General features: G+C 47.3%; 1 protein-coding gene across 3 annotated transcripts in view; it reads left to right on the plus strand.

Annotated features, from left to right (window-relative positions):
• Positions 1-27,506, plus strand: part of IGF1R (insulin like growth factor 1 receptor) — a 300,365-nt gene that overhangs the window by 217,188 nt on the left and 55,671 nt on the right. For all 3 annotated transcript variants that reach the window (XM_043489499.1, XM_043489500.1, XM_043489501.1), the window contains 3 exons: positions 16,507-16,819; positions 20,658-20,806; positions 23,690-23,834. In XM_043489499.1, the coding sequence (XP_043345434.1) occupies positions 16,507-16,819; positions 20,658-20,806; positions 23,690-23,834 (607 nt within the window). The remainder of the gene's footprint in view (positions 1-16,506; positions 16,820-20,657; positions 20,807-23,689; positions 23,835-27,506) is intronic.

Below are 27,506 nucleotides of genomic sequence, written 5' to 3' on the forward strand. Positions count from 1 at the left end.
GCTTAGAGGAGAAGAGGTATATTTGTGCAGTGGGAGGAGTGTGCAATTCGGAGGGAAATACCTGAATAGGCAGTTTCAGCATTGGAAAATGGGGAACAAAGCCATTTTGAAATTTCTGGAAGTATCAAAGTGAATTTGTGGATGGGTTATGGCGAGGGATTCTGTGCTTTTAAGGTTTGAGATCCTTCTCTTTTCTGGGGAGTGTGTGTGTTGAGTTGAGGGGTGGGAACGTCACATCACAGGGTGACTGGAACCCTGGGCCCCAGGTCCTGGCATCAGCTCTCTGGGCTGAAGACAAGTGAAACCAGACATTGATCTGAACTCCGAATTCTAGAGACGCTCTCAGCTCCAGCAGACCGGGAAGACTCCTTCCTTTGGGCGTTTGTCTCATTTCAGAGATGCTCCCGGCTCAGTGGGGAAGCAAAGCAAAGTCCTGCAGCCTAGACTGGGAGTGGGGTGTGAGCCTTAGGGGAGGGGTCCTCCTGGGTGAACAGAAACCAAGAGGTCTTTGCCTTTCCCCGAGCCCGCCCCTAAAGAAGCACAGCATAGAGCCTGGCTCAGGCGAGGAGCAAACGCTGACTTCACCCTGGGTTTCAGGTCACTTTGATTGTTTGCAAAACACGTTCTCTCTTTGTCACTTGCCAGTACTTGTTCTCGCTGTGAGTAAAACACCAGCGTCCTGAGGGATGTGCTCGTGCGCCAGTCTGCAGCCAGGGCGGTGGCTTGCTTCTGCGCCTCCCCGAGCCCTCTGCTCGGAGGTGAGGATGCCCCGGAACGCAGGTTGTTTTCACAGGAAACTCGAGGAAGTTGCTACAGAGCTTAATCCTCTGAAGGAAAAAACAGATAGCTCTTGAATATTTTCAGATCTTTGTTTTCAGTTTATTCAAGTCCAGGATTTTGGATAAGATTTTGGAAGAAACGATTTATGCTTGAGGAGTCTTTTTTTTGTTCTTCAAGTGACTTGGCCAGTTTGAGGTTTCGTAGTTTTAGGGAAAGGGTTAAGAAGTTTACTTGGGGAAGGAGAGTCCTGTGTTCCGAAAGTTGCTTCCTGCTGACCCCTTCCTTTGCAGGCAGGCTTTGCGCACTCCCGCCGTGTGCCAAGCGCGTGCGTCATGGGCACACTCATTGGAGCCTGAGTGCAATTGGACCCCTTTATGTTTATGGACTTTTTGTGCAAATTACTTTAGTCTTCGAGCCAAGGGCAGAACGAAGGAATGATCCTCGGATGTGATTTCCAAGTTTGGGGCCTCATTTATGTTTTGCATTGCCCTCCTTTTTTTTTTTTTAAGACAAAGTTAGCCTGAGTGTTAAGTTGTTTCATCCTTCAAAGCAGATTCCTCTGAACCCTGAAAATCAGACTGTAGGATACAACAGACAATGTTCGGGAAGCAGTTGAAAGATGAAGACGTGGGGTGCAGGAAAGGTTGCTCAAACAGTCAAGCAGGAGGGGGAGACAGAGCCAGCCACCTCCCGGCACAAGCCAGGCTTGCCGTGTATTCTCTCTTGGTGGTCAGGTTGCTTGCCACGATAGCAGGGCGAATGAGTGGCAGTGTCTGAAGGGAAATCCCTGGAATTTCCACCCAGCATTTCAGAGCTCACAGTAAGCTCTATCATATTTTGCTTCAGATTTCAGCTTTCTTAGAGCCCTAAGTGATGTTGGGTGGGCCTGCAGCAAAACAATTCACTTTATAATCTAGGTAACACTCTGGGAGAAAACAGACACCTAAAATCAGAAATGATAAGCGGAAAAAATGATACTAGATATTTAATGGCTCAGAGAGCAAATAAAAATTCACTCTCAGATGTTTTATTAATTAATAGGAAAAGGCAGAAGATACCTGTGAGCCCATCTCTTGGGTATTTACAACTGAAACGCTGTCACCTAGCAGTGTATGCAGGAAATGCCTGTGATGCCACTCAAGTTGAACCAAATATTACCTGTTATTTACGAAAGAAAGCAAAAACCAAAAATCTCAACTCCTAGGGTTTTAAAAATGGGGAGGAGTTTTATTAAACTTGATTCCTTCAGTCACCCTTTCTGAAGTATTCAGTGCGGGTTTTTCTTGGTTGAAATGGAGGAAATGGCAGTTTCCAACACAATTGATTATCAGTATGAAATCTTAGCACTTTGCATACATTCTGGCCAGGTTCACAACATTTTTATTAAGTCTGCTGTCCCACCACCCACAAAAAAGAAAAGCTAAACAAAATATAAATATGAGCCAACAGAATTCTGTGAGAACAGCAAGTTTTGTAAGGACATGCCAACATCCTACATTTGTGTGCTTTTTCAAGGCACTTTGGAATCATGAGATAGATTAAATGTAAGTTCTGCAAACTTGGGGGTGTCGGTGTCCTCTTGTCCAGTTCTCCAAAGAGTGATTCTCCTAAAGTTCATGTGGTAATTCCGTTAACCAGAATATACGACTATCTGGGACACCCGCTCTCCCTTTTCTCCCTATAACAGAGTCTACTGTACTTTGAAAGTCTGGTGGATCTTTTGTGGTTTCTCCACAGTAGTAAAAATAATTTAACTCCAGGAAATGGAGCCAGCAATCAGATTAGATAACGGAAAAGAATAATGTGGCGTTCTAGCATAACATATACTCCGAAATACATGTTTACAAGTCCAAAAGTGTACGACCAGGAAGTACCCAGATCAAAGGAAAAACGACCAGAGAGGCTGGAGGGTAATAAATCATTGGAAGGTTGTGATCTGTAGTGGTTGCTATTCATGCTCCTTGGGTAGATTTAATTACAGAAAAGGGGGAGAGGTGGGCAGGCATTTTTCTCTCTAGTCACCTAAAAAAATTTCGCAAGGCACAATGGTATGTTTAAAAAGCATAGACAACTGTAAGAGCTTAAACAAATTTAAATATACACTCAGAACTTAAGCTCCCAAGAAGAAAATGGACCAAAGATGTTGAGAGACCATTCAAGAGGTACTACAGTGGGGTTGGGTGGGGGTGAGGGTGAGGGTGGAATCCAGGTGACTCAAGGGACCCAGCCTTACAAGCAGCCAGAGAATTGAATGGAGATGCCTTTTTCCCCTTCTGACATCAGGAAAGAAAGGGGGAAAAAATGTAATTAGGGATCATTTCTCCCTCTTTTTAAGAAGACGTGCCCCACCTTGAGGCTGTAGCAAAGAATGGCACTATGGTCCCCAGAAGAGTTTTTTTTTTCCAAGAGTTTTCCAAGGGGGCTTTGCAAAATTGTGAGGTCCTCGGCGGCCAGGTGTGTGTGCTCCCAGGGAGGCAGCTTTGGAGGGACTCATTCAACACCTATCAAGAGGCCCCAGCACAACCCATCTACGTGTGCAGGTCTGCGGGCCCCAGGCTCGATCCACACAGACTGTAAAAATCTACCTCCACGGCGACCTCACTCCTTCTGTTATCACTGTCTCCTGGTGAGCGGTTCCGCTGTTGACATACTTTATCCAAAACATTGCTGGTTTCTAAATAGTAGTTTCCCTGCGAGTGGCTGCCTCCAGTTGATTCATTTAAATTATGTTGACATAAATATTTATGCATATGGAAAGGGGCTTTTTCATGTTTCGTTGAAGCATTGCACCTTTTGGACTAGCAGTTTCTACCAAAATAAATAGGCAGAAGGGAAGTGTATAGCCGCAGCTATGGAGCATGGGCATGTGCGGTAGGCAGAGTATCCGTCACAATGATACTGGTCAACACCAGGAAGGCGTGTAATTGCCCAGAAATGGACCCTAACACCCGTTTTAAGAGACGCAGCCAAAACCCCAAAGCTGGAGGCCTCTCCCTCTGAGCTTGGTCTCCGCTTGGACGAAACAGCCCCCAATTTGTCCCTGCGGGACACAGGCCTGCCTTGTTTGGAAATCAGCAAAGTTTAGGAGCCCACAATACCTCACATAACTCTGTGTACAGTAACAGGGAGTGGAAATAGGGCTGTGAGCACGCACAAGCAGACAAGTTATAAATATAGACTACTCTCTCAATTCCTCTTCAGTTAGTCATGAGGGGACAGTGTGAGTTTTATAAACTTATAAGGAATATACAAACAGTTCCAAATTTAAAATAACTTGGAGTAATTTTTAAGTGTGTGAAAAGAATATTTTTTTTTTTCCACCCCGTCCATTTACGCGTCTGTGACAGCCGGTACCTCGTGTGCTCAGGCCTGGTGGTCACAGAACTGGGCGTGAGTCTCAGAAGAACTCCTCATCAGATGGGGATGTTTCTCCTCCTTTTTGGAGAAAGATTCAAGGAGAGCTGGAGGAAGGGTGAGGGGTGTGAGAGATACTGTGCTCCCGTGAGGAGAAGCCGGCAGAGACCCCAGAGCAGGGGCAGGTTCATGCTCCCGTGTCTCTTCCGTGGTTTTTCCCTCCTATTCGAACTTGTTCGTATTTGTAAAAATTTTTATACAGTCTTCGGATATGAGTTCAGCAGAAGGAATCTTTGGAAGATGTTAGATAGTTTAGGCTAGATTAGGATAGTTTGATTTTCTAAAGACTATATTCTGTTTTATAAATGCAGAAGCAGTGGAAGTCAGGTCCGCCCTGCCCTCTTAGCACCTGACTTTCTTCCTTTCCTTTTCCCTCCCATCGCTCTCCAGAGGCCTTTCTGGGAGGCAGCATCGACTCCATTTGCCAGGCCCTCCTCCAGAGGTGAGGATCATGAGGATACCTCATTTCCATCAGGCAGAGCCAGCAGGAGGGTCTCCGACTTGGGGACCCTTCCTCCACAGATTGCATGGCTTTTCCCCTCATTTCCTACTATCAGAGCGACAGAGTTTAGTCAGTGTGACAGGTTCAAGTCTTTCTCCCTGTAGGATAGATCCAGACCGTGAATAGATCCTGGAGTCCAAATAGTTGATGGAAGCATCAGCTTCTGACCGGCGTGCCTGTGTTTCTGTCACTCACAGGAACAGAAGGACTTGAGGGGCCAGCGTTGCTGCCTGCGGGTCACCAGAGGCAGAGCTTACGAACAGAAACGCAGGGGTGAGGGACTGATGCGCCACAGCGCAGACGGACCTCGGCTATGCCGTCCCACGTGGGAGAGCCAGCCCCAGAGGATCACGTGGGGACCGGCCCCAGCCACGTGGGCCCCGGGGACCGGTTTCGGGGAAGACACTTTTTCCATGGGTGTTGGGCTGGGGGCAGGGGGGTGGGTTTCAGGGTGATTCAAGCACATTACATTTATTGTGACCTTTATTTCTGCTATTGTTACATCAGCTCCACCTCAGCTCATCAGGCATTAGATCCCAGAAGAGGCAGATCTGTAGAGACAGAAAGTTGATCAGTGATCGCCTGGGGCTGAGAGGGGCAGGGGGGCAGGGGAGGGGTAGACAGCGTCCTCTTTGGGGTGATGTTTGTACAACTCTGTGAATATGGTAAAAACCATCAGTTTGTACACTTTAAATGGGTGAAATTGTGTATGAGTTCTATTTCAGTCAAGCTGTTATGAAAATTGTGAGGGAAGGAAAAAAAAAAAAAATCACAGCACCCACAGTAACCAAAATCAGCAGTTTAGCCAAAGGAAGATGCCTGGCCTGCCTTCTGCTCCTCACTTAGCTTTTGGTGTGAATTGCAGTCCTGTACTGTGTCTGCATTGATGGCTGCTCTTTCTTTATTCTTCCTAATTAGCTCTTGACATTTTTATTTAATAATGGTGCCCTGAAGAACCTCCCTCCTGGTTTCTTGATTGCCTTTTTCCTTTTTCTTCTGTTTTCTCAATGGTCCGCCCAGCACTGCATATTAGATCCTGGAGACTTCAGGGATCCAGTAGTAATTTCTGTGGATGATCATTTCTTTTGCTCATGAATGAAATCCTCATAGATGCCTTTAGTAGCTAGTATGAAACATATCGTCAAACATCATAGCTTACCTGTGTACCTGTGTACTAGTCAGTAGGGATCTACTTGGAACTTGGCTGTTTCTGTGAACTTAGATTATATATGTTTATGTGCTCAACCAAGGGGAAGGCACAGACCTGTTTTTTCTTTTTTCCTGGCCGAGGTTGGAGCCTTGCTAAGACACAGGCATTGGTGAAGAGAGTGAACTCTGGTTATCTAATCTCATGAGTAAGACTTGTTTGGGTGGAAAGGGCTCTGTGGGTCGCTGAGTCTCCCGGGTCTGGCTGTCCTGGCTCCTGACAGCACAGTCACTTATATGCGTGGTTGCCTCTGCCCCACAGAACGCGCCCTCACTGCCTTCCACGACAGGAGCTGCTGCTTCCCCACCACAGCCAAGCACTGAGGGCCATGGGTAGACTTGTCAGGGCTCAGCCTCTGAGAGTTCTGTCTGCTGTAACCCAATAAACGGAGAATCACTGCAGATGGTGACTGCAGCCATGAAATTAAAAGACGTTTGCTCCTTGGAAGAAAAGCTATGACCAACCTAGACAGCATATTAAAAAGCAGAGACATTACTTTGCCAACAAAGGTCTGTCTAGTCAAAGCTATGGTTTTGCCAGTAGTCATGCGTGGATGTGAGAGTTGGGCTATAAAGAAAGCTGAGCGCCAAAGAACTGATGCTTCTGAACTGTGGTGTTGGAGAAGACTCTTGAGAGTCCCTTGGACTGCAAGGAGATCCAACCAGTCCATCCTAAAGGAGATCAGTCCTGAATATTCATTGGAAGGACTGATGCTAAAACTGAAACTCTAATACTTTGGCCACCTGATGGGAAGAACTGACTCATTGGAAAAGACCCTGATGCCGGGAGGGATTGGGGGCAGGAGGAAAAGGGGAGGACAGAGGATGAGATGATTGGATGGCATCACTGACTCGATGGACATGAGCTTGAGTAAACTCCAGGAGTTGGTGATGGACAGGGAGGCCTGGCATGCTGCAGTCACGGGGTCTCAAAGAGTCAGACACGACTGAGCGACTGAACTGAACTGAATAAATAGAGGGCTTCCCAAGTGGCGCTGTTGGTAAAGAACCTGCCTGCTAATGCAGGCAACTTAAGAGACATGGGTTCGACCCCTGGGTCAGGAGGATCCCCTGGAGGAGGGCATGGTAACTCACTCCAGTATTCTTGCCTGGAGAATCCCATGGACAGAGGAGCCTGGCAGGCTACTGTCCATGGGGTCACAAAGAATCAGACATGACTGAAGCGACTTAACACACACACCAAATAAATAATGAACGCTTAGTGGGCACATCATCCTTAATATCACCTGCATGCTTGACCCTTCTCCAGAGCATGATGTTTTATGTTTTGTCCTTCCTCCAGACTAACTGGTTCACCTTAGAGGGAAGAAGAGGATGTTGAAACTGGTGATTTATTTCTTCCTGGTGGATGCCAACTTATAGAGAAAAGTGGCACGAGAAGAGCCCCCTAGCCTTTGCTCTTGGACTGCAGAGCCTGGCGAGAACTTTGTGCCAGCATGGAGCAGAGCAGTGGAGTCTGTGACCCAGTCAGATAGATCTGGGTTCCAAGCCCAGGTTTCCAGCTTGATAGTTACTCACGTGGATGATTAATAGCCCTGGAAAGTTATAAAATCTCTGTGCTTCCATGTGGGCATCTACCAATGAGCATAATGCTGTTGCCCCATGTCATCGTTAATATTAAGTTACATAATATATATACGATTGAGTCCTGTGTTTAGACTCAGAAAGCATTCATGTAGGAGAGACTCCAGCAGCTATTGTGAAAGGACAGGAACGTTAAGTGATTAGAAGGTCAGAGTGAGCTAGCTGGGTGTGACAATGGGAGTTATCTTGAAGGGTATACAGAAAGCCCCCGAGTGTGCCACCTCGGTCATGGAAGACCGCTGCTGGGCTCCGTGCCCTCCTGTTCCAACTGTTCAGACGGCTTCTGCAGCCTTAGGTGGACAGGTGTTAAGGAGTAGTGATGTTCGTGTATGTTGAATGAACTGTGGCTTGAGTATGGCCTTCAGGAGGAGGCCAGGATCACAGCCTTGGAATTTTGAGACTGAGCAACTGTCCAGGGCTATTAATCATTCACGTGAATAACTATTAAGCTATAAGCCTGGTCTTGGAACCCAGATCTATCTGACTGGGTCACAGGCGCTTCCCCTGCTCTGCTCCATGGTGGCAGAGGCCTCGCCAGGCTCTGCTGCCCAAAGGAAAGGTGTGCAAGACACCATCCACCTCCCTGAGTTTCAGACCTGAATGAGGCCTGGGGAGAGTGCCCTGTAGGAAAACGCATCCTGGGTGGGGGTGAGGAGGAACTTGGTCAAGCGGGGTGCGGTCGGGCAGTAGCACTTCCTCTAAGGGAAGGAGCTCCCTGCAGCACTGCTGTGAGGCTCGCCTAGGTTTCTGAAGAGCAGTGCCTCAGACACGCATGGGATGATGACCTCTTAACTTTGTTTCATCTCTGAGGATCGGGGCTTGATGATAAGCAGAACGTGGATGCAGAAGCCCTGGTGTGTTTGAACTGGGGCAGATCTAAGGGCTCCGGGAGCTTCCCGCATGAGGGTCTCTGCTTCTGCATGTTCTGAAGCCACCTCCTGGCCCCTTGGAAGGAGTGAAGGCTGGAGAAGACAGGTGATGGGAAGGCAGGGTTGAGGAGGGAGGTGTATCACTTCCTGCCCCCTCTGCTTGCTCTGGCGCTGCAGAACATCCATCTGCTGACCCAAAGATGCTCTCTCCAGGGCCCTTTCTCTCAGGAAGGAAGAGGACTCAAAACCGAGTCTTGAAAACCCCTTCAAAGACTGCGAGGAGGAACTCCTCTGTGCACTCTGGACTCAGGAGAAAACGAGCGCTTTCAGGCTCACTGCGTTAATGGGTTCGGGAGCCGTGGTCTCCCTTTATTAATCAGCCTCTGCAGGCTCCCGAGAGCTCTGTTCTGGGATCTTCCTGCATGCCCCTGGGTGCCTTCCCCATGCTCCAGTGCTCATGCTAACCTTGCTGCTTCCAACAGAGAAACTGAAGTTATCTTCAGCTTCTAACCATGACATTGTCTCTTAGTCTGGCCACTATGATGACAGAATGTTTTCTCCTGCACAGGAGGTGGTTTCTTTTGGCTTTGAGAAGAGAAAGGTTAGAGCGGATGCACCTCTTCTTTCTGAATGTTTCAGACACCAGGGTTACCACCCGATTCCTCTTAACGGCTACAGTTTTCCAGGCAGAGAAGCCGGCTGAAATGAACTCAGCCTAGGATTTCTAGGCAGTGGGTTCTCTGGAGTTTTCCAGTAGCAGTTTCTCAAGATGGTCAAGACAGAGTCTTCTTATCTTCCTTTTGAGAAAATTGTGCTTTACTCATTATATGTATGCATGATTTATAAATATATATACGCATGCATACATATGTTTGTGAGTGGAGCTCACACACTGTTGTGCCAGGTTTATTTTCATTTTATTTTACGAGTCTTAGCATTTTCGTGTAAGCCTACTTTTCCACGCTAGCTGACGTATTTAGAGAACTCCAGACTAAATCACTGGGGTGAGATAGCTTCACCTTGAGCCCCGGAAGCCTTGCGGCTCCTCTCCTCTCTACCCCTTTGGTGGTTTCTCTTCTTGGAATGGTGGGTGGGGAGGAGTATGTGCCTGAGGTCAAAAGGCAGGAGAGATGGAAGAGTACTTGGCAGGATGAAAGGCCGTGCGCCCCCCGGCCCGAGGTGGGCTCTCCCTGACCCTCTCTGCAGTCCGTCACAGCTCCTGGAGATGGGACATCCTTCTGTCCAGCTGGGACATCCCGTCAAGGTGGCTCACCCACCTTCTTGGCTGAAAGGACCAGCATGGAGCTCCCTAAGCGGCAGGGCCTGTGGGCCTCAGAAGCAGCTGCGGGGGTGAGCCTGTCTTTCTGCCCTCCTGCGGCTCGAGTTGATGAGCAGACGACGCAGTGAGCCTCCACTTTGCCTGTAGGTCCTCGGGATCACGTTTGTGAGGCTTAGAAGAGGAATTCCATAAATACATTATAATCCTTACTTTTAAGCCTGAGCGTTGTGTTAGGTCTATCAAGGAGTGGAGCAGGGACGAATAGAAATGTGGGACCCAGAATTCACAGCTGAGTATACGGAAATCCACTTGGGTGGGTTCTTTTAAAGGAATGTAGGTATCGGAAAGGGACTCTGGCGGGCGCCGCTGGGCCCCGTGGTTGGTGGAGGCCCCCGCATCCCGCTCCTCCACGCTGGTCTCTGCGTCCACCTGCCGACCGCACCCCAGGGCGCGGCATCCACGCAGACGGCGTGCCGGTTCGCATGTGTGCACGAAGCAGCACGCTCTGAACTGAAGCCGTCTCTCTCTGCCCCTGCTGGGGAACAGTTTCACCCCGCGAACCTGCCCGCTTCCCCCATCTGTGCGGCTTCGTCTCGGCCACCGCCACGGCTCACCGTCGTGGGGCCCGGGGCCCGCGGGTCGCCCGGCCTTTCTCTTTTCCGCGCAGCAGCCAGAGTGATCCTTGGAAACGGCCGACCTGCTCGTCCTCTTTTCTCTTAAGAATGTTCCAGACTCCTCCTCGTGAGTTAAAAGGCCCTTCTGGTGGCTCTCTGCTGCCTCTCGCCTCCTCCCCTCCCCACCCCCAGGTTCCAAAGCCCACGTCCTGCAGTCACGCAAGTCTGGCTCTCTGGCCCCTGCACCCCCGCCACCCCTCCCGTCACCCCCATGCACCCCTGACTCCCACTGGCCTTTCAGGCTGGGGGTCCTGGCCGTCCCTTCCCCTGGAAGCCCTCCTCACCGGCCCTTTGCTTGCCCTCGTGTTCCCACTGCCGCCCTCAGGAGCTGGGCGGTCTTACCTGCGGAACCTGCAGGACCGGGCCTGGCTGATGTCTCTAATGGTCAAAGGAGGCTTGCCCATCCTCCCAGCGAGCTGGCTCAGAGGTCTCTGGAGGAGAGGCCTTGGCTGGGCTTCTGGCCGTGCTGCATGGGGGCACTGCTGTGAGTTCAGCGGACCCAACCGGGGCTCCCTCCCCGTGGTGTCTAATGGAATCAGCTCCTCTCCTGGCCAGGGAGGAAAACCACAAACTCTCTCTGGACCACATGTCTCCTGGATGTACTTGGGGAGTTGAAGTGTGCTTTCCTGGAGTTGCAGCCATTCATCTTAGTGCAGAGTGACGCCTGTCTCTTAGGAAAGGCACCCTCTTTTTATGTGGAACTGGTATGTCCCTTTGGGTACCCAGAAATACCTAAGAGAACCCTACACTAGTCTGGATTTTGATACAGAAACTTGACCTTATTTCAGCATCCATGAACTGCTTCTGTTCTTTTGAAATTATTTGGGATAAAATGTTTGTGTTTTTTAAACTCGTGTGACTAAGTGGTCCCTTTCCCGTTTTTTTCTTGTGTGAAGAGGTTGAGTTCTCCATCTTCTCTTCCAAAACATGCTTTTAAAAATAGTTTCTCTGAAGTAAAGATTGTTAAAGAGCTTATTGGCAAGAAAAGAAAGAAACGTTTTTAAAATCCCTAGAAAGAATTTAATAAATACAAGGACTCTGGGGAGGGAAGGAGAGAGTTAAAGGCTGATGTATATGACTTTTTTCCTGTCCCCCAAAATGAAGAAAATGAGCTTTTAAATGCAGTGCCTCATTTTTATGGGATTGTGGCCCTGAATGAATCCTTTCAGTGCAGATGTGGGACCTGTTGTTAACTTTCTCAACAGTTTACATAGAGTTTGTTTTTATTGTTGGTCATTGTAAAAATTCCAATGACTAGAAAGATCTCACGGGCAAAATCAATTTGCTTTCCCCTCCGTGTATTTATTAGTTTATAGCACCTTCCATTTCCCTTTTATTCTTAGAAGCAGAAATGCCTTTCATCATGCTAGGTGTGCCCCTTATTCATGGAAGCCAAGGAAGACGTTCCTTCCTTTCTCCCATAGCTCTGTGATTGGAAATTTGGTAACTGTACTAAATTTTAAGTTTTGGCACTCGTGTGGAGCAGCCATCCGTCTGCTGGCTAGACACACTGCCCGGGGCTTTTCAAGAAATCCCTTAATAGTCCTGAACACTAATAATATTTATATACATTGAGATGAGGCAAAATTTACAGCGGGCTTCTGGGGCTGGCTCCAGGACTGTCTAATCCTGAACTTCTCGGGCTCTCCTGCCCGCCTCCCAGAGCCCTCGTGGATCGTGCTGCAGCCAGGGGAACTCTGGCTTCCACCCCTGAGTTTATTCTCCAGCAAATGGTCCTCTTTTTCTCTCTCTCTCTCCCCCCATCATACCTGTTTTTATTCCCCCGAAGTATTTGATACGTGTTTGTGCACAGTGGTGTCATGTAATGTGAAGGATCTGTGGTCGTGATTTGTGATCCCTTTAAGAGGAATTGTTCTGTCTAGGAACAGGATTTTACCTAATTTAAGCTTTTACCGAAATTCCTTCTGTGGCAGCTCCCATTGCTGAAACAAAACCCTATCTCCCTAGCCCGTGTGTTCCTGTGGCAGGAATTGACTAACAGTGCAATTCCACGCAGTGCACCCCTGGAAGGGGCGTGTGCTGCAGTGGACCACTGCCCAGAGATGCCATTTCCAGTGGAATAGGGAGCACAGTGCAAAACATTATCCACAGATGCCTGGTCAGGTTTTTTTTTCTCTTTCTCCTACTGGAAATGCCCAACATTTGTGTTTGAGTCTAAGCGTACACAGAGCATTTTTATATGCTTTTAAATGCTTTTAGTCTTTAGCGCTACATTAATACCTATTTGATATTGATGTCTGCTACTCATCATTTTATTGATAATGTAACATTTTATTTAAATTGTAAGCAAGGAAAAAAGGGTTTTACAAGTAGATATTGTTCCTAGTTAGTCTCTGATGACGAGCATAATATTCTTAGCCACTGTTCATTCCTGCAAACACAAGCCTGGTGGTGGCTGATGGCCAGTGAGCAGCCCTGGGGCCTTCTGCGCTCTGAACGGGGAGTGTATGCTCAATAGGGCAGGTCTGTGCTATGACAAATGAGCACGGTTTCCACAGTTAGTTTCATTTTTAACTCTGTGAACCTCACAGATCTATTGTATTATGTGAACTCTGTAGGGACGGTGGAACATTTCTTCTCTGGCTTGATCCCGCTTCTTCTAGCATAGCCCCCTCTGTGCTGCTGCCGGATGACCTCTTTCTACCATGAAAATCAGACCATCGTGTTCTCCTGCCCGAAACGTTCAGTGACGCCCGCTGTCCGCCACTGAGCCAAAATGGCTTGGACAGGCTTCCGAGGCCTCTCTGAGCTGCTCTCCTCCTCTCTCCCAGCATCACCTGTTACTGGATCCCTGCCATCTTCACGAGCACCCACTTCCCTCATCGCAGCAACTCAATTGCTTTTACACATGATTTCATCTGTGTCATCCTTATTTCTCCTCGTCTTTTAGCTTTCAGCTCCAGCCTCAACACCTTTGTGAAGCCTTCCTGGGCACCCAGGTGCCCAGGGCAGGCTATGTACCACCACTTGACTCCTGTGCTTACCTGGTATATTATCCACCCCTTAAGAACAGGGTCTGGCACACAGCTACAGCACACACTCAATAAATAGTTGCTAGGTGGATGATTCGATGAAGGATAGGTAGACTTATTTTCCCTTGTTTTTAGTTTAAAAACCTGAACTTAGGATTTGCAAAGTTATTCCTTCTTTAGATCTTGGGCCTTGAAGTTACCTCTGTAATGGATATTTTGAACTTAAATAGTCATTTAATCTGCGATTATGAGATCAAGTGTGATGTCTGAGAGTCCAGTGTGTGGCATGCATGTGTGCGTTTACTGCAGATACAAGTTGGTGGTATCAGCTTCAAGATGCTGCCTTCCATAGACACAGCATTTTCGGAACTCCTACAACAACATGCTTTTTTGATGTGACTCCTTGTAATTGATTGGGTAGATTAGCTTTTGGAAACAGCCTGAAATCATTGAGAGGCAATTCTAGTAAACAACAATGACATAAACCAACAGTCACAGTCTTCTTCTTTGCTTATACATGGCTCTAAAGGCACTTCTCAGTTGGGATTTGTTCAGCTGCCTCTTAACAAATAGCAGGCACTTAAACAAGACACAAGTTTATTTCTTATTCATGTAGAGAAGTCTAGAGGTAAGCAGTCCAGGGTCAGCCTACTGGCTGCACAGTCATGAAGGACCAAGTTCCTTTGATCTTGCTGCACTGTTCTTAATGGGTCACCTTGTGACTCATTGGAAAAGACCCTGATGCTGGGAGGGATTGGGGGCAGGAGGAGAAGGGGGCGACAGAGGATGAGATGGCATCACCGACTCAATGGGCTTGAGTTTGAGTAAACTCCGGGAGTTTGTGATGGACAGGGAGGCCTGGCGTGCTGCGATTCATGGGGTCGCAAAGAGTCGGACACGACTGAATGACTGAACTGAACTGAACTGAACTGTGGCCTAGTATGGCTGCTTGAGCTTCAGGCATTATACCTGTATCCTAGCCAGCAAGGATGACAGGCATACCCCCTTTGTTTGAAGCACTTTTCTGGGAAGTTCCAGCCCAAACATTTGCTACTAGCAAGTGAGGAAACTCGGAGAAGGCAATGGCAGCCCACTCCAGTACTCTTGCCTGGAACATCCCATGGACGGAGGAGCCTGGTAGGCTGCAGTCCATGGTGTCGCTAGGAGTTGGACATGACTGAGCCACTTCACTTTCACGCATTGGAGTAGGAACTGGCGACCCACTCCAGTATTCTTGCCTGGAGAATCCCAAGGACGTGGGAACCTGGTGGACTGTCGTCTATGGGGTCGCACAGAGTCGGACACGACTGAAGGGACTTAGCAGCAGCAGCAGCGAGTAAACTAAAAGTTTACTCACTAGGTAGAACCTAGGTTGCTTTTAGCTATAGGAGTGGCTGGGAGATGTAATAGCTAGATAAGTGGCAGAATGCCTAATTAAAAATCAAGGTTCTATTACCAGAATAGATAAGAATGAATAATGGAAGGTAACCTGTTTTTCTCAGTCAAAAGATGATGATCAGAGGAGAAACCTGCAAAAAAATTTTTTAAGCCTGACAGTATCATGAGAATTTGTTTCTTTCGAGGTGACAGTATTCATTTGAATGTCCAAGTTCTGACAGCTGTTTTTAAATGCACCTTTTGGCAATAAAATAGGTACTCCAGCATGTAGCTACCAGATGTGTAGATTGGTACCAGCTTCCCAGAGGACAGTTCAACCCGGGAAGGCTAACTATGGAAATTGATTCTGTTGAAATAATTAAGAATTCTCATGAAGATTGACTGCTCATTGTCCTAATAAAATGTTGGGAATAAGTGAAATATCTAATAGCAGGAAACTGATTACAACTTATGATGTACTATACTATGGGATGCGATACAGCTGTTAAATTATTGTCAAATTCACAGTATGTTATGCCAGAAAATGCTTTCAGGATGACTTGATCCTTTTTTTTATAGATGTTTACATTTGTATGTGCATGCACATGCACAGCAAATGATCTAGTGGGGGAGTGTTCATGGAGGTACTGATAAAGTGCCATTGTGGACAGGCTGACTAGGTGTTCAATGTAGTTTTTAATCTGATTTCTGAGTTTTTCATCTTTTTTATTATAAAGAAAAACAATAATAGAATCTTCACTAAATAATGCATGTCAGAGTCAATAATCTACATATTTAAATAATTTTGTGTTTTCCAACTCATGGAAAAAGTAGGAAGCAGATAATGCAAACCAGATTTCCTATTTTGTTGACTTATACTTTATTCGCTAAATAAGGCTAATGGAGAGTTAGTAAGGCACCTTTGCTAGTAAGGCACACTGCTCTAAGGCCCCTAGAGTGTGATCCTTATGGCATTGTTATAGAAATAAATGCCAGCTCATCTATTTGGGACAAGAATTGTGGCTCTCTGGCTTTTTTAGATATTCCTTTCACTTGTCTTTAACATAGATGGGCTCACGGGAGATGGTTTGTAATGATATCTTATGGTCCTCTGGGCTGGAGACACTGCCCACCCCTCCACTCTTATATGTGAGAAAAACCATCAGACAGGGGGCTTCTCTGTGATATATTAGGATGTGGTACATGAATAGGTTAATATCATTGTTTATCTGGGGTGAGACCTTTGGTATGATACAAGCAGACACAAACTTTCTAAAGCTAATTCGTCAACCGAATAGTATCCTCTTTAGCACATTCTAGTTTTAATCATTTTAAAAGTAAATGAGCATTTCTGCACACTATTTAAAGATATTTACAGATATCAGAAATAGTTAAAAGATATTTCAGTAAGGAACACATGCAAAATGCAGATTGAGTAGCACATATAAGCCTTCTAAAGTAATAATAAACTGTGTGGTCCACATGGTGCTTGCAGGGTATCACCCACGCCACAGGTAACCTTCCAAGATGGGGGTTACGACCCCGTTTTGTAGGTGAGAAAAGAGAGGATCAAGGTCAGAGATTCTTAAGCACTCCTCCAAGACCAAACAGAGTCAACTAGGAGAGGCTGGATGTTAAACCCTGCTCACCTGACTTGACATGCAGAGTGCTTGCTCCCTGCCCCAGCGAAATTCTCAGCATGTAACACTGGGGATTCAAGCTTCGGCCCCGCGGGCGGCTGGTGGCTGGGGGGTGCCGGGTGGGGTCCCGGGAGCCCAGCGGTCTCACACCCTGCTTGTCCCCACAGTGTGCCCCAGCGCGTGCGGGAAGCGGGCGTGCACGGAGACCCACGAGTGCTGCCACCCCGAGTGCCTGGGCAGCTGCAGCGCGCCCGACAACGCCACGGCCTGCGTGGCCTGCCGCCACTACTACTATGCCGGCGTCTGCGTGCCCAGCTGCCCGCCCAGCACCTACCGCTTCGAGGGCTGGCGCTGCGTGGACCGCGACTTCTGCGCCAACATCCCCAACGCCGAGAGCAGCGACTCCGAGGGCTTCGTCATCCACGACGGCGAGTGCATGCAGGAGTGCCCGTCGGGCTTCATCCGCAACGGGAGCCAGAGGTCAGTGTGGGCGCGGGAAGGCGCGGCCTGGCTCCATCCGGGCGCGGCCCTGGGGAGGCTAAGGCAGTTGGGGCACTGCGGAGGGCTGGCGTGACTCCGGCTGCTGATGGCGCCAGGCGCAATGGGCAGGTCTTCTGGTTTGGAAGCGGCCCTCCTGGACGGTTGGAATGGAGTACCTGATTTGCTGGCTCAGGTCCCAGGAGGTCCCTGACTCCCTGTGCGCATGCGGGGCTCTCCCCCAGAGCGGTGGGTAGCGGAGACTGTAGACTGAGGTTTGCACACCTCCAGGGCTGCTCAGCACTAGACCAGTGAAGGCTTTGGAAGTACGGGAGGGAAGATGGAGCAACCCCACCAGCATCCGTGAGGCAGTGAGCAGGCGTAGGCTCTTAGCACTGGCTTCTGTCCTCCACTCCGAGCAAGCAGTGTGCTCCGTCACTTGCCACACACACACACACACACCCCATCACATTGCTGCACACACACACACCCTCTTAGCACTGGCTTCTGTCCTCCACTCCGAGCAAGCAGTGCGTTCGGTCCCATTGCTACGCACACAGCCTTTACCGTCCCTCCGTTTTCCCTGTGTCTCATTTTCCTTCCTGGACATTAAGCTTTGGAAGCAAAGAAGTTCCTGACAGCAAACAGCATCCCTCTTGTGCATGCAACTGCACTTCTGTGAAGCTGTTACTGATTTTCAGTTTTTGAAAAAGCAATGCCAGCATTCTTACAAAATATAGGATTATAACCCTGCAAGCAAGGTAAGGCTTGAGACCTGGGGTTGCTGGTCCCACCTCTGGAGCAGAGCAGAGAACTCTTCAAGGAGTCCTTCTGATGGAATGGACTAAAAATGCCTGCTTCGTGACTACACCAGAGGAGCCTTCCATTTCAGGTTTTTAAAAAATAAAGCTATTTTACAAATATACAGTACCGCTGGAAAAGGAAATCTTCATTTTGAGTGTAATGTGTAATTTCCCTTCTGTTTGCTGCCTTGTTTCTGCAAACCTCATCAAGCAAGTCTTGGTAAAGGGGCATCTGTTTCCGGTGTAATATTTGGAGATGTTGCTGCTTCCATAGGCTTAACTTCAAATCAGAGATAACACTCATGTTATTTCATAGTATTAAATGTAGAACACTCTACCTGTCATCATTTCTGTAACGACTGTAATAGTAAAAATTACTCTAAATACTTTAAAATGGTAAATGTGCCAAGGATACTGGTGAATTGTGGAGTATACATATTCCACCCAAAATAAATCTGCCACATTTTGCTCACATTTTATTGGCAGCCCTAGAACTTAAAAAGGCTTTACCAGTCCCTGGGCAGTGCCTGGAACCCAGTTTAGGCTCCGCCACAGTTCCTGCGTAGACTCACAGGACTCGGACACGACCTTAGCCACTAAATCACCACCGACACAGTTCCTCCCCGGGCTGGGGGCTGCGGTGGGCAGCTGGTGCATGGCCGGGGGGCTCGTGGCTTTGCCCTGCCGGTGTGTGCCTTTTGATGCTGGAGGCATTCCGTCATTTGCAGCTGCCAGAGTCGTGGGTGAAGTAGGGGGCGCTGTGCCCTGTGACAGCTTCTTCTACTGGAATTCATCCTTTGAAGAATTAAGCTCTTATTTTTCCTACTCATGCTCGCAGTCACTTCAAAGCTACAGATACTGCCTTTTTCACTTTAAAAGAAAACACCATCAAGAACTAATAACAACCCCCTCCTCAGGCTTTAAGGCCTCTTTGACACTTATTTAAAATACTTACTTTTAATACTGTTTATACCCTCTCTGTAGCAGAATGGGTTTGAGGAAGCTTAAACTATAAACATGCAATCAGAGCACTTCCTTAGAAAAACATTTTTTAAAGTACTAGCTGATTCCTAGACATTTTAAGAAAGGTGTTTGGCTCAGAAATTGCTATTTGAATAAAATGTCAGGGGAAGAAAACATACATTTAACCTACAGCCCAGAAGTTATGCCCCTGAGCATTTACTCCAGAGAGATGAAGACTTGAGTTCCCGCAAAGACAAGTGCACAACCACAGCCTGGAAATAGCACAGATGCTCCACAATAGGTAAACGGCCAAGCAAACCGTGATCCAGCACACCATGGAATATCAGTCAGCAATAGAAAGAAACAAACTATTCAGACGCACACAACATGGATGGATCTCAAGGACATTATCCTGTGTAAAAAAAAAAACAAACCAGTCACAAGGTCACACACCCGATGATTGCATTTATATAAGATTCTGAAAATAACACCATTGCCGAGGTGGAGAATAGGGGAGTGGCAGCCCCGAGTTAGAGACATGGGTGCAGGATGGCCGAACGGGCAGCACGCGGGAGATGCTGGTGGGGGCGGGCCGGCTTGCTGCGGTGATCACTCAGGTGATGCGGGGACGTGGAAGTGCACGCGGGCATCGTGCCTGTGTCAGTTTCCTGGGCTTGATGCTGCGTCATTGTGTTGTAGGATGGTGCCATCAGAGGGGACTGGGTGAAGGGTACACAGAACCCGTCTGTACTATTTTTGTAATTTTCTGTGTGTCTGTAATTATTTCACACCAAGTTTTTAAAAAGGGAGGTGGGGCATTATATGGTATGTAGGTAAGGTAGAAGCAATAAAAGACCAACAAGGAATGCTGAGGAAAAGCTGCTGCAGTCTCTAGAAGTAAAAGTGTTGTGATGTCAGAGAAAGGGGAAACCTCTATCACTATGGTCGGCCCGTTTCCTCTGGAAACCTTCCCTCGTGTTCTCCCAACGTGAAATAAGAAAACAGTAGGGAAATTGTATTTGTCTATAAGCTTTAAAACAAAGCCCTTCATCTTTGCCTTAGATATGCAGTAAAGTTCAGTGATGGAGGGCGGTACTTAATGCTCAGAGCTTTAACTTACACTGCTTTCCTGGATGTTTCTCACTTATCTTCATGAAATTTGAAAGATCATTCAAGAATAATCATGTAAATATAGTGGCTCTCCAGTTCACCAACGTATTACACACACATCCCATAATGTTGTATCATTTATTTAGTTTGGAAATTGACCCAGCTTTCTGCGGTTCAGAGAGTTGGAGTCGTGTTTTGTCCGCTATTCCCTAAATAAGGAAAAGTACCAAGGTCACTCGCTAGTCCCTGGCTGTTGCTGGGTTTGTGGCATGTTCAAGATTGCGTGTGAAATAGGAGCTCATTACAAAGCAATGGAAGTTCCTGTTTTTATTGTGTATGCAGCAAAAACAACATTTGGATCAATTTACAAGTTTCTGCCAAACGCTGTCAAGAAATTATTTCAGTTGTGCTTTAGCAAGAAAATAATGGATCTGTGCTACAGCACGTGCCTTTTGGAATCCCCCCCCACCCCGGGCTGCCGGCTGCAGGAGTTAGATTCCGGTCAGCAGCGGGGACACTGCTGTCCCTTCGGCGTCCCCGTCCACTCTCCCAGTGGCTCCTCCGGATACGCCAGCAGGGCCCATGACCTCAGAGAGCAGCTCTGTTCTTGGGATCCCCTGGTGTCTCCCTTCTGCAAGGCTGTTTCTCGCACATGGGACCAGCTGGCTCACCAGCCCCAGCCTATGACACGCACATGCCTCAAGGGTGTATCATGTGTTTTGTCTGGAAACAGGCAGCACGCTTTTCCTTTGTAGTCAGTTTCTCCTTTGCATTGCCGTTTGAGTGGCTTACCCCGGGCAGGCTTGGGAATGAGAAACAGTATGACCACTCGAATGCTTCTGCCAGTTGCTTTCTGTAATGTGGACAGTAAAGACACCTGGAATAAAAGCACATCTTTTGAGATTTTTCTAATGCAGGAAGACAGACTCAGCTCTCAGTGTGTTGGGTGGTTTTATTTTCAACAGCATGTACTGCATCCCTTGCGAAGGCCCTTGTCCCAAAGTGTGTGAGGAAGAAAAGAAGACGAAGACCATTGATTCTGTCACTTCTGCTCAGATGCTCCAAGGATGCACCATCTTCAAAGGCAATCTGCTCATCAACATCCGACGCGGCAGTGAGTATTCCCTCTTCCTGGAAGAGAGGACCAGACCTCTTGGTCTTCTTTTGTTGAGCTTTCCCTTCTCGTCCGTGACTCACAAGTAAACTATGGGCCTAGAAAAACAACATGGTGCGTAAGCCACATGCTCAGTGCCCCTGCTTGGAGCTTCCCTCAAAGATTAAAAAAAGAGAGAGCCAGAGATTGAAAGGCAGATGGCATTTTAGCCATCAGCGTTTATTTCTGCACAGGGTCAGCCCTCATCTCTCTTAAGTCACATCTTATGCAGGATATGCATGTCTCAACACATCCAAACCCAGGAGAGACGGGTGGATCAGAGGTGTGACTCAGCAGACTCCAGCCAGAGCCAAGGCCTCAGAGCTTTAAGTCCAGAGAGTCTTGGTTACTTGGATATGTGGAAGAGACTGAGCAAGGGAGGGGTTTAATGATATCAGTTTAAAGTTTTATTCAGTCCAACACTGGCCCATCTCCCAAGTTTACTTCTGAGAACCGAGAGAGATACAAGTATATGTATGTCAGTGTGCATTTGAAGCTTCAGTCTCCCCATCCTCTGTAGGATTCCCCACTATTTGCAGTAGATGGTGTTCTGGGCAATTGCATGTGTGAAGCGTTTCCAGTTGACTTACTTGGGGATATTTTCAGTTCTGATCTGTAATTGACAGAGGCTTCTAGTAATGGTGCCTTAAATTCTCTGCCACTGGAATCACTTGATGAAGATACTGATCGTTTCCTAAGCTAAGAGAAATGTAGTAAGAAGGTGTTGAGGTTGAAAGGGACTTTTTTCCTAAATTCTTAAAAAAAAAAACAAATTATATGGTTTGAGGGGCTTCCCTGGTGGCTCAGATGGTAAAGAATCTGCCTGCAATGCGGGAGACCTGGGTTCCATCCCTGGATTGGGAAGATCCCCTGGAGAAGGGCATGGCAACCCACTCCAGTATTCTGGCCTGGAGAATCCCATGGACAGAAGAGCCTGGTGGGATCCAGTCCATGGGGTCACGCAGAGTCAGACACGACTGAGCGGCTCGGCACAGCACACAGCATTCTGTGCATTTACTTTCCCTTAATGATACTGTTTGTGCAGTGAGTGAGTGCTAGTCTTAGGATTTAGAGATGACAGCATCAAGCTTTCTGCTTAGTTTTTTTGAATTTTGGATAGCCCTTGATTTTCACAACACCTTTCACCCCTTCACAACAGAGATAAGTTTATTTCCACACAGCTAGAATTTTATGACTTTCATGGTATTCTGAAGTTTTATTCTTTGTGCTCTTACTAGATTTCCTAATTTCTCATACGGAGTTCCTCATTTCCTAGAACATACCCTTTAAGTGCCTAAAAGTGTTAGTCGCTTAGTTGTGTCCAAGTCTTTGTGACCCCATGAACTGTAGCTCACCAGCTCTTCAGTCTGTTGAATTCTCCAGGCAAAAATACTGGAGTGGATTGCCATTCTCTTCTCCAGGGGATCTTCCCAATCCAGGGATCAAACCGAGGTCTCCTGTCTGAGCCACCAAGAAAGCCTTAAGTGCCTAACCCTTCTTTTATTTTCATATTTCTGTCCTCAGAATAGGAGAAGGAAATGACAACCCACTCCAAGATTCTTGCCTGGGAAATCCCATGGGCAGAGTAACCTAGTGAGCTAGAGTCCATGGGGTCGCAAAGTTGGCCATGACTGAATGACTGAGCATGCACACATGCATCCTCAAAATATTTTTTAAAAACTTTGATCCATGAATCAGGAAGTATAGTTTACTATATAGTTTGAGGAGGAACTGGTACATATCGGTGTGTGATCATGCAGTGTGGCTTCCAGTTCATGTCCACCACAGGAGATTGGTTGGACATCTTATTGGAAAGGCCCCTCCTCAGCCTTGACTGAAAGGCGTGAGTCCCGCCACATGTTTAATTCAGAATCTTTCCCCTGAAACATCAGCTGGAGGCAACCGTAGTCTTTACAACTTGAATTTCTCCATTTCTCTTGGAAAACCGTCACACTGTACAGAAACATAGGGCCTTGCCCTAGAGGACAGTACCCTTATTCTTTGATGTTTATCAGTTGAAAGCAAAACAGAACCTTTTATTAACTATGCCTTCACAGGTCATACACAGTACAGTTCCATTGGTTGAATCACATCCAGTTCATTATAGTATGCCTTGTAATTTTGGCATAAGTTGAACTGAAGTTTATGCTTTTTATTTACTATGAGAAAAAGGCTGTAAGAGTGAAGAAAATACATTGTTCATACATCTTGTCATTTTTGCACACGTGTTAGCAGTGATGTTCCCAACTCTTTTCCACCTGTGAGAATTATGTATGTGCATTAGAAAATTTAGAAGCATAGAAGTAAATGATTGAAAATTACCTGCCAATAGCCATTGTTAATATTTTGGTGCATTTTCTTGCAGTCTTAGTAAGATGGAGTCTTTAAATATAGATCACTGTATCTTAGGAACTAGGAATGCGGCAGAAGCAGCTCCTAGTGAGAGGGAGAAAACATTGTTTGTTTAGTCATGCCCTTCTACTGTGGAGGCAGTGCTGTTGACAGAGCATATTAGAGATGTTCCCTGGATGTGTCCGCCTCAGCTAATTGGCAGTCTGGTGTTTACGATTTTACATTCTGTTAATCAGCCTGGGAGCTGCAGTCCTCAGCCTTCTAGAAACTGCCCTCCCCCCGCCTCGGGGGCCCATCCCAGGCCATGGAAGTTGAAAGCCACGCTTAGGGAAACGTGTTTTTGACAAAGGGCAGGGATCCTGGGAGGCCTCACGTCTCAGGGGCACCAGAGAAACAAGACCTGAACTGAAGTGCTGTCCAGACGGGTCTGCGAGAAACCACGTGTGTCCCCCTTGTGTCAAGGCGCGCAGTAACCCTGTCCCCCTACCACAGACAACATCGCTTCGGAACTGGAGAACTTCATGGGGCTCATCGAGGTGGTGACGGGCTACGTGAAGATCCGGCACTCCCACGCCTTGGTCTCCTTGTCCTTCCTGAAGAACCTGCGCCAGATCCTAGGGGAGGAGCAGCTTGAGGGGTAAGAGCTCCGCCTTGCAGCAGCTGACGCTCTCCCGCAGCTGGGTCCGCACGCAGCGTTTAAGGTTTTCTCCTTAAAAAGAAGCGGCAGTGCCCGCGGTGGGGGCGCCCAGCATGGGGGCCGCCTCCTCGCAGGGAGTCTCCTGCAGTCAGGATTCTCCATCCTCACTCCTGGGTCGTGACCCGTTCGGGGTCGGGTGTCTGCCTGTGGCCGGCAAAGCTGCAGAAAGGGACGCGGCAGGGACCAAAAGCGCCGAGTGGGGGCTGAACGGCTCGCCTCGTCCCGGGCCCCTTGTCTCCCTCGGGATGCTGTGGTCCACTACATAAAAGCTATTCCATCTTTTCAGACGTGTTGGAATGCCAGAGATTTGGAGGCGTCTGAACAGTTCATTTTGTTACAAAGAAATCTTGATTCACAGAATAGTTTCTATTGATCAGCCCATAGGATTTGCCCTACTGATGGAATGTTTGCCTTCTGCAGAGATGCGCTTTGTGATAAGGGTTTTAGCCTCGCCCGAGGCCGTTCGCCGCTTGAGGAATGAAGTGGGTGCTTCGATCGCTGCGCACACACGGGCACTTTCCCTCCCGCATTCACCCCGGCTGTTACTGTGCGCACGCGCTTCTCTTCACACGCGCCCCTTTAAATATAATTCTGCCTCGCTTTAAGCTAATGCTTTGAAATAAAAGGAGACATCCATTAATGAGTTGACTCCTTCTAAAGAGAATTTGGGGAAATAATTTAGGAAAGCAAGATATGGGAAGGTCATGAGAAAGGTTGTCTTTGCTGATTTATGTGCCCCGATGGATAAAGTTACCACAAAAGGGTTTCCTTACAGCCTTCCTGCTTTTCTCAGACTCACTCTTGGTCAGTCTTAAATTCTTAAAATTCCATCATCTGATACAGCCAAAGAGAGGGGGCAGCACTTCATTCCATCCTTGAAAAGCACAGTGTCCTCCCCGCTGGGAACCCTGATTCTTTAGAACAACGTCCTTCTCGTGGTGAATCCACCGAGGCTGCCACTGTGCTCAGCCCAATGTCCCAGGTCACCAACATAGCAAGCCAAAGCTCTGCCAGTTTGAGGTGATGGTTATCGTTGGTTGTAGTAAATTTTAAAATGAATTTTAGCACAGCTATTTTTCCTTTTCCTCCAAGTAGGTTTTTCTGGAAACTCTGGTGATGGTAAGCACCTCTTCTTTAGCGTATTGGTACCTGCAGGTTTTCCTTCTGCTTGAGGATACACTTTTTTCCCCCCAGGTTGAGCAAGTGATACATATAGAGGGGAGAGCTAGCAGGAGAGTTTAATTAATTTTTATTAGGAATTATTACATAACGTGATTACCTATCAAGTTGTGTGTTAACTGAAAGTATTATGCACTCAAGTGTAGCTGAAAATTAAAGTGTGATTTTTATTTACAAAAATATTTATGACGTATTTCTTACTATCTGAATCTTGTGTAAAGCCCAAAGCCCCAGTGGGGCCTTCTTACAGATGCGTGTCGTCTCTTAGGTGTTTGGGCCACTTCCAGGCTCAGCAAAGCTTCAGGCCTCCCCTGCTCTTAGTACTTTATTTGTCAGGGGATGGCAGTGGTGAGCCTGCTGACCGTCTACCAGTAGCCCTGGTAGCTCTGAGGAGGCTGAGCTTCCAGCCTTGGATTTCTTCCTGCCATTGCTTCGGAGGCTTTCTCTTTAGCTGGAGCACTTGAGAACCTAGCCTCTTTTCCCAAGAGCTTTGTTCCTTTGACTGCCTTCCTCACTCATGACCAAAATGGTCTGGGTCGTAACCTTGCTTGTGATGAGTACCCGTGCAGCTGGCTTTGGGTCAGGTGTGACCAGTGGCAACTCAATTCTGTATTTCTCCTCCTCAGACTTAGGAAGGAGGTTAGGTCCAGCCTTTTCACCTGCTCCCCTCACCCCTATAAGAAGAGTCACACAGATACAGAGAACAAATGAGTGGTTACCAGCAGGGGAGTAGGAGGGGATAGGAGGGATAGGAGGAGGAGGAGGATAGGAGAGTAGGAGGTACAAACTATTATGTATAAAATAAGCTACAGGGATAAAATGTACAACACGGGGAACATAGCTGATATTTTATAGTAACTACAAATGGAGTATAACCTTTAAAAGTTGTGGGGACTTCCATTGGCCCAGTGGTTAGGAATACAGGGGATACCTTGCAATACAGGGGATGCAGTTTCGATCCCTGGTCACGGAATTAAGATCCCACAAGCCATGTGGTATGGCCAAAAAAAAGTGAACTGTAAAAACCATGAATCAGTATATGTACACCTAAAACTATAAAGAACGCAAAATGAGCTTTAAAAAGAGCCAATCTTCCACTCAAACCTTAAAAAAGAAAGAAAAAGGAAGAGTCCAAAGGAAGCAGAAAAGAAAGGAAGATGCTAAGTAGATAAATGCCAGCAGTGCTGAGTGAAGTTTGCAGAGTGCCACAGGGGAAGAAAAGGCACATGCCATGGGCATGAAGAATAGTCAGATATCTGATTAAGAAAGATCACACGGGCTTCTGAGAAGAGCTGGCTTTGGAGATGGGCCTTGGAGGGTTTCCGGAAACGCTCAGCGAGCAGAGGGTGAAGAAAGGCGTTTCAGGACAGGACGGCAGCAGCAGAGGCAACGAGCTGGGGCGTCCTGGGACCTGTTTGGCAAAAAATGCTGGAGAGGTAGGTGGTATTAGGATTACGTAAGCTGTTATGCACCCAGGTGTGGAGGTTATAATTTGGATAGGCAGTGGAACCTATTCAGGACGTTTGAGTTACCAGAGTGTTAGTAGAACCTTTCACTTCCATGTGCTTTTGCTATAAGCCAAGATGACTTTTGCGCCAGGGGTTCCCACACTTTGCTATATGTAAGAGTCATCCGGGGGCCTTTAAGGAATCCTGATGCCCAAGTTGCACTCCATCCCAGTTCAGTCAGAACATTTAGGGGTGGGATCCGAGCATCATTCCTTTTCTAAAGATTGCCAGGTAATTTCAGTGTGTGGCCAAATTGGAAACCACTGCTTTACCCCTTTATTTCTTCTTCTTCGTAAGCATGTACCCGAAACACTTTGATTTTTTGCCTAGATATTTTCTTGTCACACTGCTGTCTTAAAGTATGACTTTTCTTATACCTCTCATGACCAAATAAGTGCTTCCAGTGGGAAGAAAGTTTTATAGCCTTTTGTTTTGATGCTGAACAGACAAATTGGTAGCACATAAATCCCTTTTATGTGTCACCCTTTGCTTTCCAAATTGGAACGGAGACCAGTCCCCAAATGTCTCCTGAGTAGCCCAGACTACAAAGTCAGGTCCAGAATATAAAATTCAAGAACGTTACCTGGGATAGACCTCTTAGTCCTCACTCCGAGTGAGCTGATTCTAGAATCTGACGTCCAGGACCATGATGGACACAGGGCAAAATCAGGTGGGAACAGGCAGCAGGGCTGCTTGTCTCTGGAGAAAGGGGCCGGACAACATATGTGGTCTAAAGGTAAGCCAGCAGAATTCAGATGGCCAGCGCTTCCTTGAGGACATCACTCTGTGTAAGGTGATGTGTTTCTGGAGTAATAACCTTAGACATTAAGACCAAAGTTCTGCTATTTTGGAAGGAAGTGGATTTTGGAATACACACGTACAAGATATTTATGAAATGGCTAACTTGTAAGCCCTTGAAAAAGAA

The sequence above is a fragment of the Cervus canadensis genome, chromosome 17, assembly GCF_019320065.1.
Source record: "Cervus canadensis isolate Bull #8, Minnesota chromosome 17, ASM1932006v1, whole genome shotgun sequence".
Classification (NCBI taxonomy): Eukaryota; Metazoa; Chordata; class Mammalia; order Artiodactyla; family Cervidae; genus Cervus; species Cervus canadensis.